The sequence below is a fragment of the Astyanax mexicanus genome, chromosome 2, assembly GCF_023375975.1.
Source record: "Astyanax mexicanus isolate ESR-SI-001 chromosome 2, AstMex3_surface, whole genome shotgun sequence".
In the NCBI taxonomy this organism is placed as follows: domain Eukaryota; kingdom Metazoa; phylum Chordata; class Actinopteri; order Characiformes; family Acestrorhamphidae; genus Astyanax; species Astyanax mexicanus.
Window position 1 is genome coordinate 54,597,296 of NC_064409.1, and position 14,057 is coordinate 54,611,352.

A 14,057-nucleotide genomic window follows, 5' to 3' on the forward strand; every position below is an offset into this window, starting at 1 on the left:
AATGTGATCAGGAAATCCCTACTGTCTAGTGTATGGACACTAGGTAAAACCCTCAGTAACACAACAGTAAATGTGGATGTGCTTATCTAGCTGCTGCATTACAGACAAAAAGGTACAGACCCGTTCTAGAAGAGACAACGTGGCTTTCAGAGCCCCCTCCGGTCGCCCAAAGGGGAAACAGTATCTACAGACAGGAAGGCAGAGTAACTAAATAAAGACAAGCAGAGAGTAATGTATATGAAAGTGCAAATCTCTGTGAGCAGCTGATAGAATCTGTGACAAAATACTGTTTTTCTAAAATTACAAGGACATTTCTTAAAGTCAAAATGTTTCAGATTTGTACAAAAACAAAAAGGAAAGCGAAAAGAAACAGGTGTCACCAGACTCGTGGAAAAACATCAGAATGAATGAACACAGGACGTGCTGAAAAAAGGCTAGTGGTCCTTAGTGGCAGTGCAGACCACAGGTGTTTGTGAAGAGCACTCAGTAAAGAGAAGAGGAGGGCCTCTCTGTCAGGCTTCTGTCCCATTTGGAAGGGTGGCACATGAGGCACACTTAACAAATGACTCAACCAGCTTTAATCAGCTTGGGCTGAGTCCTGCTCTTAGTCCTCAACACACCCCTCACTGGTTTTGCCTCTATATGCCACACATTTGCATAATCGTGTGTATTGTTTTGTATTTTTTTGTTTAGAGGTCTTAGCTTGTTATTAGGAGCTCTTTCTGTATAACTTCTATAAGGACTGTAGGCTTCATTAGTGGTGTATTGCCCAGCATGCTACAGGTGGACCCAGCAGGAGAGCAGCAGGGGCAGTGAAGCCTGAAGTGTGACTGGTGCAATTTAGAGCTTAGATTCTCTTTAATGCTATTTTTATTTTATATAAAACTATGGTGTGATAATCACAATACAGAAAAGTAACAAACCAAACTGTTTAAAAAATGTTATAATCATGCAGCTTTGAGGCTCACGCACACGTGAGCTCCATCACACGTCCGCATTACGCACCTGACTTGCAGTGCTATATGTAGCTGTTTTTAAAAAAACATTTCTTAAATAATAGGTCTATGCTTATACATTTTTAAAAAGCTTATTTTTTAACGCTCTACGGGCCTGGGCTTATAATGACAGTTTATGGGTGCGATCTAAGCTCTAGTGCCTTTTTTTTCTTTTCTTTTCTAATTTTTCCCATTTTCTCCCCAATTTAGCAAAGCCAATTACCCAACCCAATCACTAGGACCCCCCATAGTGATGCTACAACACACCAGGAGGGTGAAGACTAACACATGCTTTCTCTGATACATGTAAAGCCAGCCACCGCTTCTTTTCGAGCTGCTGCTGATGCAGCATTGCCAAGCAGCCAGGAGGAAAGCGCAGCGGCTTGGTTCTGATACATCAGCTCACAGACGCCCTGTGCTGTGGACATCACCATAGGCAGCTTGATGGCAAAGCTGCATAAGCCAGGGTTCGAACCTGCGACCTCCTGCTCATAGTGGCAACGCATTAGACCGCTGGACCACTCAACGCCCTGTAGCTGTAGTGCCTTTGCGTGGTTTAGCAGCACACCATATTACTACTATAGACAGGCTGCAAATATGACATACTCTTCAAATGTTTTTTGTCGCTTGATGAGTGTTTTACAGACTGAAGCAGAAAAGAGACAGAGCCAAGACTGAAGAGTAGAGGTGCTTTTAATATCTCTGCAAATAATCCTCATGCTACACAATGTCATAACATGCAGTTTCTCTACTGCAGTTCCTCTACTCTAACGCTGCTGTTGTTTATAGTCTCTCTATTTTTGGTCTTTTTATGAACTTACAAGCTGTTCAGTATCATTATTATTGCTTTGAAAAGGTTAATAATATTAAAGGTTGTCATTTTTCACACTGCCAGACACGCATAAGAAACACGGGAATGCTACGGTAAGAAGTGCTCACCTGAAATGTGTGATCTGGTTCTCTAGTAGAATTAACAGTCTGCTCCTTACTTCTTCATACTCCTCCTTCTCCTCCTCTGTCACGGTGCCCATTCCATCTGGCCTGCAAAAGAAGAGCCATCTATCTTTAACCATTTCGTGATTAAATATGACATTCGCTTCTTCTTAATATGCTTCACATTCTTAGAATTAGGAAGAAATTTCAGAGTATTTTTAAACTTAGTGACCTTTATATATAGAACCTCTGGTATAGACGTCCAGCAAAGAGTGAACAGATATAAAGACGTAAGTAGAACCTTTCTAGAAGATACATAAATCCAAAAGGATTGATTTATGATTAATAGATAATAGTTTCTCTAGTTTTAAAGTTATTGCATTATAAGAACTTGTAGTTTTACTAGATGGTTGGTGTGTATCCAAGGTAGTTGCAGCAGTGTATTAGTTGGTTACTTATTTGTTGCCAAGTGGTTGCTGTGGTGGTACTCTATATGATAAATGGGTGTTATAGGTGTATTTGTATTATCGCTAAAATGTACATATTTTGAGATATATATATATATATATATATATATATGAAGCTGTGCACAAGCATCTGGAGTTGGAACAGTGTTAATATGAAAATCAAAAACTGTTAAAGCTATAAACATCTGTAGCAATGTCATAAATCATCAAAAACCTGAATAAGACAAACCTGAATTGAATAAAATAGATATTTATGCTTAAGGGCTCCAAGTGGTCCAGCGGACTAAGGCGCTGCCACTAAGGTCGGGAAATTGCTGGTTCAAATCCCGTTCACATAGCTTGCCTTCAGCTGCCGGACTCCTAAAAATGCACAATTGGTTTTGCTCTCTCTGAGTGGGTAGATGGCGCTCTCTTCTCACATCACTCCAAAGGGTGATGTTGACAAGCACCGAGTCGCTGCGCTTTCCTCCGAGCGCGCTGTGATGCTACTCGGCAATGCTACATCAGCAGCGGTTCGAAAAGAGGCGGTGGCTGACTTTACGTGTCAGAGGAGGCATGTGCTAGTCTTCACTAGTGATGGGGGGAGACCTAATGAGTGGGCTGGGTAATTGGCCTCGTGAATTGGGAATAAAATGGGATACAAATTATAAAAATAAAAAAAATAAATAATTAAATACATAAATATTTATGCTTAGGTGTTTCTGTGTTTGCAATGTTTAGTATTTTTTTATGTTTTTTAGTGTTCATGTTTTGTAGTAATAATCATGAACCTACGACCTCTAACCATCCTCTGGTCAGGTTTATATTCTCAGTCTAATCGTAAGAAGTTTATTGCAGTGGGCAGGTCACGTGCAATTATTTTTTACTTTTCTTGCAACAAATGGCAGCTGCTCTTCATACGTCCCACAAACGTATGTTCAAGAAATAGATTACTACACAGGATACCATTATCTATAATCCAAATGTAATCACAAGATTTTTAAAGCTAAGCTAGTATAGTCTGTTACTTTGCATTGTGTCTGCCAATCCAAGCCTCTCCATGTTCTGTGTGAATGGCACAGCTTGATGCTAAAAACCAAGCTCTCTCTTTACATTGCGGTTGTAAGTGCAACTTGTAAACTGGTCTGTGCTCCAAATCCCTCTCTATTAAATGAAATCCCTCTTTTCTTTCTGACAAGAGCCGGCTAATCCCAACACAGCACAATGAGGGGTGTAAAGGGTTGTAGTCGATTTTCTGTGTGAGTGAGTGTGTGTGTGTGTGAGACAGAGAGAGAGACATACGGAGGAAGGGGGAGAGAGAGAGAGAGAGAGAGAAAGGGGGAGAGAACAAACTTGTCTTGAGCTTGTTCTCGATAGAAAAGGGACATCACGGTAGAAAAGACAGAGGGGTGTTTTAACCCCCATCCCCGTGTTCACTCTCTCTCTTCCCTTTCTCTCCCTCTGTCCCACCTCATTATTTCCAGTGTAGGCCTCATAGTTTAACAGCTGCTAACAAGAGGCCTGGGAATTGAACTGCGAGCACCAGTGTGAATTGCTCTGTTCTGCTGCTCTGTTTGTCCTTGTGCGAGTCCAGCTTACTCAACAGATGAAGCCGTGCTCCAGGTCACCCGCCGACCTATAATTACGCATTCACATTACAAGTCTACCTTTCTTTAAAAACAGCACACAGAGCCTCCAGGTATCTGACTAATTAGAACACATTGGAACCTGCATTCATTTGTGTGTACTCAGTTTATCAATTTTTATTTTTGAATGTTCTGTGCAGGTGAAAAATCTATATTTTTTAATTTCTTAAAATTTCTAAAAAAAAAAAAAGTACATTCTGGATAATTCAGAACGGCAGACCTAAACTCAAAATTTTTACATTTTAAAAACGTAATTTTAGTAAAAAAAAAAAAAAAAAAAAAAAAGAAATTAGTGTGTGCTACAGCTTTATAAGCTTATGAACACAGCGGCTACTTTACATTAACCAACTAAATATCTGGCAGTGCTGCATCACGCTTGGCTGGGCTGGTGGGAGTGGGGCGTTGAGGGGTAAACTCATTGTCCATACCTAATGAAGCAAGTGTGTTTGAGACGAGCTAAATGCTGACCCGGTGTTCAGCCAGTCAACGAGGGTTAATCAGTTATAGAAGACCACAGAAACCGCTCTGCGCTTCTGTAAGTGCTTAATCTAACTCATCACTGCTGTCCCACAAAACCCCTCTATTAGGGCTGGACAATATGGTCTCAAATCAAGAGCACTGTTAATTGAACACTTTACATTGCTTATGATAATTTAAGATTACTTTAATTTACGACAAACACTGCATTTCTTCTTTGGTAAAAGCTCTTAAGTTGCGGTTTGGGACCGGGCCGTATGGCCAAAATTTTGCATCACCATATTTTTAAAGATGTTGTCAGATTTATTTTACAGTATTTTTTTTTTTTTACAATATTTATTTTGTTTATTTTCTATTTATTCAGCATAACTGGGACTTAATTTTATACAGAACATTTTTGTGTCTAAACGATGCAGCACAGTTTCATTCTGTGCATTTCTATTGTATAATACAATTCTGGCATTCAGCACATTTTTCAATTTTATTGAAAGATTATGGCAATAAAGCTGTACGTTTTGTAGTGTTCATGATTTGTAGTATTACTCATGAACCTTTGACCACCCTATGGTCAGATTTAAATTCTCAGTTTAATCGTAAGTAGTTTATTGTAATGGGCAGGGCACATAAAAAACATTATTCACTTTTCTTGCAACAAATGGCAGCTGCACTTCAGATGTCCCACATGTGTATGTTCAAGTAACAGATAACTACACAGAATACCATTATCTATAATAAAAATATAATCACAAGACACAAATCAAAGCTACAATAGTTTTCTACTTTGCATTGTGTCTGCTAATCCAAGCTCTCCGTGTTCTGTAGGAATGGCACAGTTTGATGCAAAAAAAAAAAGCTGATAAACATATTTAATTAAAAGGAACTTAAGAATAAAGCCAATTTTTAAAGCCCATAATTGCTACTAATACAAATATTTAATGAAAAGTGTACATTTCAATACCATGTCAGTGTACAATGCAGCTGAAAACCAAGCTAATACACATATTTAATTAAAAACTGTATATCGATATTGTTGATGTGTAAAACATAACTTAAGAATAAATCCAAATTTTAAAACCTATATTTGCTTCTAATACACATATCATAAAAAGCGTACATTAATACAGTGGATATTTAAAAAATAGCTTAAGAATGAACATGTAAATCTGTCACTAGTACATTTTCTCTAAAATGCTTTTGCGTCTAAATTATGCAGCACATTATTCCATTGTGTGCATTTCTATTGCATAACAGCATTACGGTATTGTAAAAAATATACGTGGTCTATGCTAATTAACAGAATAAAAAAGCTTTATTTATTTATTTTTATTTAACATCATCTGCATCTTTACAGTTTGCCAAAACAAGTTAGAGCTCAATAGAAATGGAAAATGAAAGATTTTTTTTTACCATTTTAAAGATTCAATCTTTTTTATGCGTCGCATTTATACGCTTAAGTAAGTGTTAAGAGTGGGAGAAAGCTGAGAAAATAGTTTTGAGAATAATTTGCAAATGTCACCACCTGAGTTGACTACCGTATCATGCTGGAAATGACAGCCTTCTTCTCAGAGCAGAAGTTTATATATAATATTTGTTTATGATTATGCATCTTCTCCAGCACGCGCATATGTTCATGTTTATGTGGGTGTACGAGTGCGAGTGCTATCGTACAGTATCTGCACCTCCGGAATAAGTCACAAGTAAGAGAAGACAACCCAGACGCATGTCATGTTTACAAGGTGAGCCGAGTCGGGGGGTAGAGTTAGTAAATGCTTATGTCAAACTGGGCGTCTACGTGTGACGGACAGGCAAGTGAGGTGGGGATTGGGCCTGACAGGTGAGAAGGAGGATGCTTTGCGATTATTGTCTCGCCTGTCACTCCTGAGATGGCTGAACGCTGTCACTGGACACCCACAGGTGCATCTGCACACTAACACGTTAACTCCTGTGTGAACCCTGCTCGCTAGCAAGCCACGTTTACCCCACCGTGCATCTGTCATAAATAAGCAGCCATCACCCAATCAAACATGTCACAGGCATGTAGCTCCTGATGTGACAGCCAATCAGCAACACCATGTCAGAAAGCAACTCTGCCTTCACTCAGGTCGGATCCCATCACCGCATGTGCTGTCAGGATGCTGAACCACTTAATTTATGTCATACGTCTCATCTCTCTGAATGACTAGTGGCATTCAGCATCCTGAGACAGGCTCTGTATATGATAACACACACAGCAATAAGATACTTTACTGCAGAGCAGCATCTAAACAGCATGAGAAGCAGTCTTTGACCATCATTTGGAGGTTATATGCTATAGATTTAGTGAGCAAGGTTATATGAGCTCAGAAAATGTAACACTTTATGTTTTCATTTCCTACGATGCTGTGTGGTCAAGGTCTTTGGCCAGCATTAAAGCAATCTGTAGCCAATGACACACTTCATTTAGAAAGCTGAGGCGTAAAGATGCTACCTGATATTATATCTCTTTAACACTATTTAACAATAAACACAACAAATCACATCACATCACTGGAAAAAGGCTGAAGGCTTCCTCAAATCCACGGACAAATAGCTTAGCCAATACAGTGGCGTAAAAAAGTGTTTGCCCCCTACAGATTTCTTTTGTTTTTGCTTTTCCGTCATACTGATATTTTTCCGATCATCAAACAAACTTTAATATCAGACAAAGATATCCTAAGTTAATATAAAAAACACATTTTAAATTACAATTTAATTTATTAAAGGAAAAAACAGCCATGTGTGAAAAAGTGTTGGCCCCCTAAACCTAATAACTTGGTTGTGCCACCCTTGGCATCAACAACTGCGATCAAGTTTTACCAATAACTAGCAACGAGTCTTTCCCATCTCTGTGGAGGAATTCTGGTTCACTCCTATATATATATTTTTTTAATTCAGCCACATAAGATGATTTTCCAGCATGAAATGATTTTTTTTAAGTCATTCAGAGGTGAACTTGTTTGTGTACTTTGGATTATTGTCCTGCTGCAGAACCCAAATACACCTGAGCTGAGGTTACGATTAAATGGCCGGACATTCTTATTCAGGATTGTCTGGTAAACAGCAGAATTCCTGGTTCTATCTTTTACAGCAAGTTGTTCAGACCCTGAACAGCCCCAGACCATCACACTACCACCACCATGTTTTATGTTCAGTATGATGTTCATATCCTGAAATTTGTGGGGCCCAAACCTTCCACTTTTGTCACATCAGTACAAAGAATATTTACCCAAAGTTCTGGGGAACATCAAGGTGTTTTTTGGCAAATGTGAGATGGGCAGTTGTGTTTTTTTTTATCAACAGTGTTTTTTTTGCTTTATAACTCTTATAACTTCTTATTATTGAACCATGATCATTGACCTTAAATGAGGCAAGTGAGACCTGCAGTTCTTTAGTTGTTGTTCTGGGTTCTTTTGGGACCTTGTAGATGAGTTTATCATGCCTTTTTGGAATAATTTCTGTTGGCCTGCCACTCCTGAGAAGGTTCACCAGTGTTCAAAGTTTTCTCCATTTGTGAATAATAGCTCTCACTGTGGTCGGCTGGAGTCCCAAAGCCTTAGAAATGACTTTGTAATATTTTCCAGACTGATAGATTATCAGTTATTTTGCTTTCTTATCTGTTCTTGGATTTCTTCAGATCACAGCATAATGTGTTGCTTTTTGAGATCTTTTAGCTGCTTTATGTTGTCAGACAGGTTCTATTTAAGTGATTTCTTGATTGTAGAGGCCTGGCAGTAATCAGGCCTGGCTGTTGTTAATTACAGTTCATTTATGGTGGGGCAAACACTTTTTTCATACAAGGCTAGATTGGTTTGGATAGGTTTTTTCCATTAATAAACAATCTTTTAAAAAGTGCTTTTTATGTTTTCTCAGGTTATATTTGTCTGATATTAAAGTTGTTGTGATGTTTTATAATCTGAAAAAAGTAAGTATGATAAAATGCAAAAACAAAAGAAATCTGTAAGGGAGCAAAAACTGTTTCACACCACTGTACATTACGAGTTAAAATAGCATACAAATCTATTCTGACCAAAGTAGGGGTGATGGGGGATTATGACAATATTTTTATAATTTTATGACAAAGTATACTACTGTGGCACGCAAAATACTTTTGTTCAGAGCATACTGTGGAGCACATGTAACTGGACGTGAAAGCAGAGCAGTGTATGGAGTATTTAAATAGTGATTTAAAGATTTTTCTAATGCTTTTTGTCTGTCACAATATTGCAGATCGTTAAACTGCATTAAAATATTAATCCATATCACTCACACTTTGTGAAATCAAAGAATTATAGAATATAAAAGACTGTACTTGCACTTACAAGTTTCTCATAAAGAGAAAAACAAAAGAAGTTATTCCTAAATAATAACAGAGCTCTTGCATGCATAAAACCTCACAAAACAAACCTTTGTTCCCTCTGTGGGCTAATTCTCACACAGCCACTGAGGAATCTGCGGTTCTGAACAGACATTAATTATTCAAATGAATCTGCAAACTGACAAAAAGCCACTAGTGCCAGTTTTCATTTATACCTAGTGATTAGCCAGAGAGGCTAATCATAACCGCCCCTAATTGGCTAAATTAATGATCAGAGAGAAGCAGCACATCCATGTGTATTTAGCGTGGAATAAGTCAAATGAAGGCGATTTGCAGTAAGTAGAAAGCTAATAGCTTTAAAGAGGACAATCTACAAGCTGAACACAAAGGACTTAAACCAACAAGTGGACAAGAACATTGCTCATACCCAAGAGCCCCATTCATTCCTTGCTGCCTCATGCTCGTTTAGTTCATTTGGTCTGACTGACATTAAAAGACTGTAAAAACATATGAATTAATTAAGCTAATACAAAAAAAAGAGAAAAAAAGTTTTAATTAATTTACAAACAGTCAACGAAATAAATTACACATAAGGCTGTTATGTGAGACTAGCTAAAATAGATCCAGCACTCCCATGTTAATTGGTTTGCATTTCTCGATAATTAAGGAATGTTAATTAATGTAGCAAGGAGAAACCCATGCGTGCTGCTTTTGAGAAATATAACAACAAGACAGTGACACTGAATGGGTTTGCAGTTTTGTGTCTTTGAAATGATCTTTTCTATGATACTCATTATATTCATATGAAAGCACTTCAGAGCTTTATCTATGGTCCACTGAGCGACCATATGGAGTTCTGAATTTTAAAAACTAAGTGGGCAGTGAAGATATAGATGTGTGTGTACAGAACAGCTGCAGCAGAATGCACGTATTTTTATTCATTAACAGAATGAATTATGACTGAATTATGACTGATAGGGTAAGCAGAGATTGTGTTTCTGCAAAATACTCACCATTTTATTTGTTGTACTGTGTGATTGAATATTTATAAAAACAGGGCTTATTAGGCAGTATAAGGACATTGCTGTTTTGTTAGAACTGGTTTAGAGTTAGTGCTGGATGAGCTCAAATCAACAGCATATTTCTTTGGTACAAGCTGCTTGACTTCATGTTTGAGTTCCTCATGTTCCTTTAATGTCACAGACTGGACAAGGCAGAGTCACATGTCTACATATGTGGCGGTATATTTTCAAGGGAGCAGTACACACACAGTGGGTAAAGTTTCAATAGATAAATAAAAAAATAAAAAAATTAAAAAAAACTGCTAGGGGCAAAATTATTTTAGTTAGAGGTTCATTTTATTGGTTTTGATAGCTGGATTTGAACTGCAAATATTTGGCCACACCTTTTTAGAGATCATTTTTGTTTCTTTGTTAAATAATGGCACACTCATATATATCATAAGCTTATTTGAGAAAAAATGTGTTTTGGAATATTTAACAACTGCAGTCACAGTGTCTTTTATTTTTGAATCTGTTATGAAATACTGTAACCTTTAAATATTAGTCATTGTAAAACATTAACAATAGGAGCTAAAAAGGCAACTTATTTCTAAACATAATGTCTTGTGCCAAATAGGCCCGTTCCCTATGACTTATCATACAATAAATGGCCATGACCTCATTAATATTTGCTAATCATGATCTCGTCTATTGTGTTTATTTGAAACAATAATACTGACACACTGGCATTATCATTACCTTATTCATTTAAATGTTACCATATATATTTTTCCTGAAGCCTAGCTTCCTAAAAACTTTGATGATTTTGATTATGAAACGAATGCTTGTCTAGATGCAGGCACTGAACGGGTGCAATGAGGAGAATGAACTGGTACCTGTTCCCATGGACGTGAGAAGCGCAGAAGGCGTAGCTGTAATGGAGCAGGGTGGGGTCCACCAAGGCATTGTTCTCTGAGAATTCCATCAGGTCCTTCAGGTAGCAGATGTGGCGATGGCACCCCCTCACACCGTATCTTGCACAGTACTCATCCAGAACAAACACCTGGCCTGGGCTGAACCATCCCTGCACACACACACACACACACACACACACACACACACACACACAAACAAACAACAAAAGAGGTTGGCAGCTTCTCCTAAATATGTGAAAAAAAACTTAAAAAAAAAACTGCCTTTTTATAGAGGATAAACACATTTATTTATTGTACTTCGAGTGAGTTTTTATGACACAAGACATCTGATTTCACATACTCGCTAAATAATTTTTGTCTCATTATTTAAAGAAAAAAAAAGAAAATAAATAAATAAATAAATACAGTAACTACAAATTCAACTAAATGATACATACAGTAGTTCATTATTTGTAAGGCCACACCCTAGAATAAACTCCCCCCCAAGAAAACCCAAAAAAAAAAAAAAAAAAAAAAAAAAAAAAAAAAAAACTGTTTACCAGACAAAAGCCCTGTTGAAAAAAAAAAGAAAAAAAAAAAAAAGCACCCGATCTTTTTCCAACATTTTTTTAACACAAACGAGTGAGAGCAAGGTTAAGCGCAAACAATTAATTCATAGGCAGAAAAGTCACACATAATGCGGGCGGGTGAAGCGCGCCGAGAGGCTCCTGTTGCATTCATTAGCTCATTCATCCCTCACATAATAACTAAATTAGGCATGAATCTTACAAACTTAATTAAGACGCCTTCTCCGTAGGAACGTTAACAAATTAGCACTTTGAGGGGGCCGCTCGCCCACGGCAGTGCTGAAGGCTGGGAGTCGTGAGGACCGGCGCTGCACCGCAGACGCTCGCGGGAGGCCGCCAGCCACCAGGGAGCAGCAGGCACGGTACTGAAGAGCAGGCTGGAGACGGGCCCCCGCGACCCCCCAAAGCCTGCGTATGAAGATGAAGTGATCATTACCGTTAAAGATTGAGAGACGAGGAGTGCGGTTCAGAGGCCACACTGCGCTGACACATAGTGAGCGTGTTTTGACTTGAGTGTGTGCCTCATAGCTGTGCCTTCACATCCTCGTCTTCGCTTTCACCCTTCGCCTCCTCCTTTCTCACTCCGAGACTTTCTCTTGACCTGAGAGAAGCTTTAGATTATGTTTGTTCATGTTACTGAAAGCAACAACTCTTAATGGCCTGCCCTTCTGTGATTCACCTAGTCTTGTTTCACGATCATGTAGCTGTGCTTTCATATCAAAACCTCGTAACTTTTTTTTACACCACTGGAAAACACCACCTGCTCTTTACATTTACATTTCATCATGAATGAAGCAACAAAAATGGTACAAATTACTTGTAATTAAACGGTACTGTAGTAAATAATATATTTAAGATGTAAATGTTACAAAAACAACAGTATTAAGTATCAAAGAATGCTACTTTAAACCAGGGGTGGAAATAATGAATATACAAAATCCTGTTTTTTTAATAGAATTACAGATTCTCACTGTAAAATATTACTGGACTAAGTAAGTAGATATTCTCTATTTTATTTAATTTGAACAAATTAAAACAAGTACTTACTTTTAATTATAAAGAAAAGTAACACAAATATGCACATATTTAGATATAATTACGGTTATTGTTTAATTTCCTTGTCTTTCTATTAAGACATGCAAGTACACTTCTTAAAAATAAAAATACAGCTTATAGACAGGTTTACTTCACATAAATTGTCATTTTCATGCCAGCATAACTCAACAGAGCTGTAACTTTATTTTTCAGTTAAGGGTAAAGAGAAACAAATTTTAAAATAATAATAATAAAAATTAAAATCATTAAAATGTAGTGAGCTGACTTAATCCTCCAACAATCACACACACAAAAAAGTTGTCGGTACCTTTGTGTTCTTAGATGCTCATTAAGCAACTTTTCATTCCCCCCCATTCAGACAGTGACTCCCGCATTAAGGGTAAGTCTAGGCATGAAAATGCATTAACGTACATGCACTGTAACAGCACTGTTAAAATACAGAACTAGAACATAATTATCATTAATTTAACTGTGTTAAAAAGTGCATGGACACACATGTCCACCCCTTTAATTACAGCCTCATTTAAATGTTAAATGTTAAAAAAAAGTGTCTATAAAAGGAGTTTTATAGCTACATATCTACTGAGAAAACTTAGCTACACATACAATCTCTTGTGCAGTCGTCCTTTATGCTGGCAACTCAACTAAGTGGTCCCACCTAGGTTAGAAGGATTTTTAAATGGTTAAGTAGTTCAGTGGTGAACTACATGTATTGTTCTTACCTAAAAATAAAAGTTCATGACACACGCACACACAAATTACAAGTATGGTAATTTACGGAACCAAAAACAGATTTTCTACAAATAGATATTTTGAAATGAAGTGTGTGTTATGACTTTATATCTGTTTACATCTCCCCCATTAATGCCACTTTTAAACTTCCCAAGAACTACACTGCTCACCTTTGCTTGTTATATTGTCTCTTGTCTACACGTTACGATCTTACGTCTATATCTACACCTTCTCTCTAAAAATACCCCTCAACCTTCCACAGATCTTTCTTTCTTCTTTTCTCTCTCTCACTCTCTGACTCTCTTGTCTTCCCTCTCACCCATACATCGATCCCTCTTCCCTCTTTATCACTGTGTCTGTCTCTCTGCCTGTCTCTTCCCCAGATCTATTAATATCGCACCACTCAGAGCTGCAGCAGAATGGCCCTGTGCCGAGCAGAGTGCCACAAGATGTTCCACCGTGACAAACAGATGGCCTGCTCGTGTCTTGGCTCCGACCGCTCAATTAACCACTAGCAATTGACTGAGACGGCAGTCGCGTCGTCCTAACGAACGCGGCGCAGTCTGGCTCACACTGCTGCTCATAGTCTGAAAGACCAGGAAAATCTCCTCACACACACACACACACACACACACACACACACAGAGCGTCTTTACGCACACACAAAAACATCACACAAGAAGGGCTATCAATTCCGATACAATATTACCTAGAAGTGCAGTAAAAGAGTCGTATTTGTTTTTACTCAAACAGCTTAAAATGAAGAAAAATAATAAAGTTTAATAAATAATAATAAATTAAGTGAAAGGAAAAATTAAGGCAACGGACAGAATTGTGCTTTTAAATAAAAATAAAAAGTCATGCAGCATGCAGCTGTAATAAATGCACACACACACACACACAGACAGCGCAGAGCTGTGAGCATGCCTGCATTCAC

At 37.9% G+C, this 14,057-nt stretch overlaps 1 protein-coding gene across 9 annotated transcripts in view; it reads right to left on the minus strand.

The window, feature by feature from the left end:
- cadps2 (Ca++-dependent secretion activator 2) overlaps positions 1-14,057 on the minus strand; it is a 189,862-nt gene that overhangs the window by 32,662 nt on the left and 143,143 nt on the right. For all 9 annotated transcript variants that reach the window (XM_049474587.1, XM_007246561.4, XM_007246566.4 and 6 more), the window contains exons 13-15: positions 10,728-10,915; positions 1,935-2,036; positions 121-184 (exon numbers count right to left, since the gene is read on the minus strand). In XM_049474587.1, the coding sequence (XP_049330544.1) occupies positions 121-184; positions 1,935-2,036; positions 10,728-10,915 (354 nt within the window). The remainder of the gene's footprint in view (positions 1-120; positions 185-1,934; positions 2,037-10,727; positions 10,916-14,057) is intronic.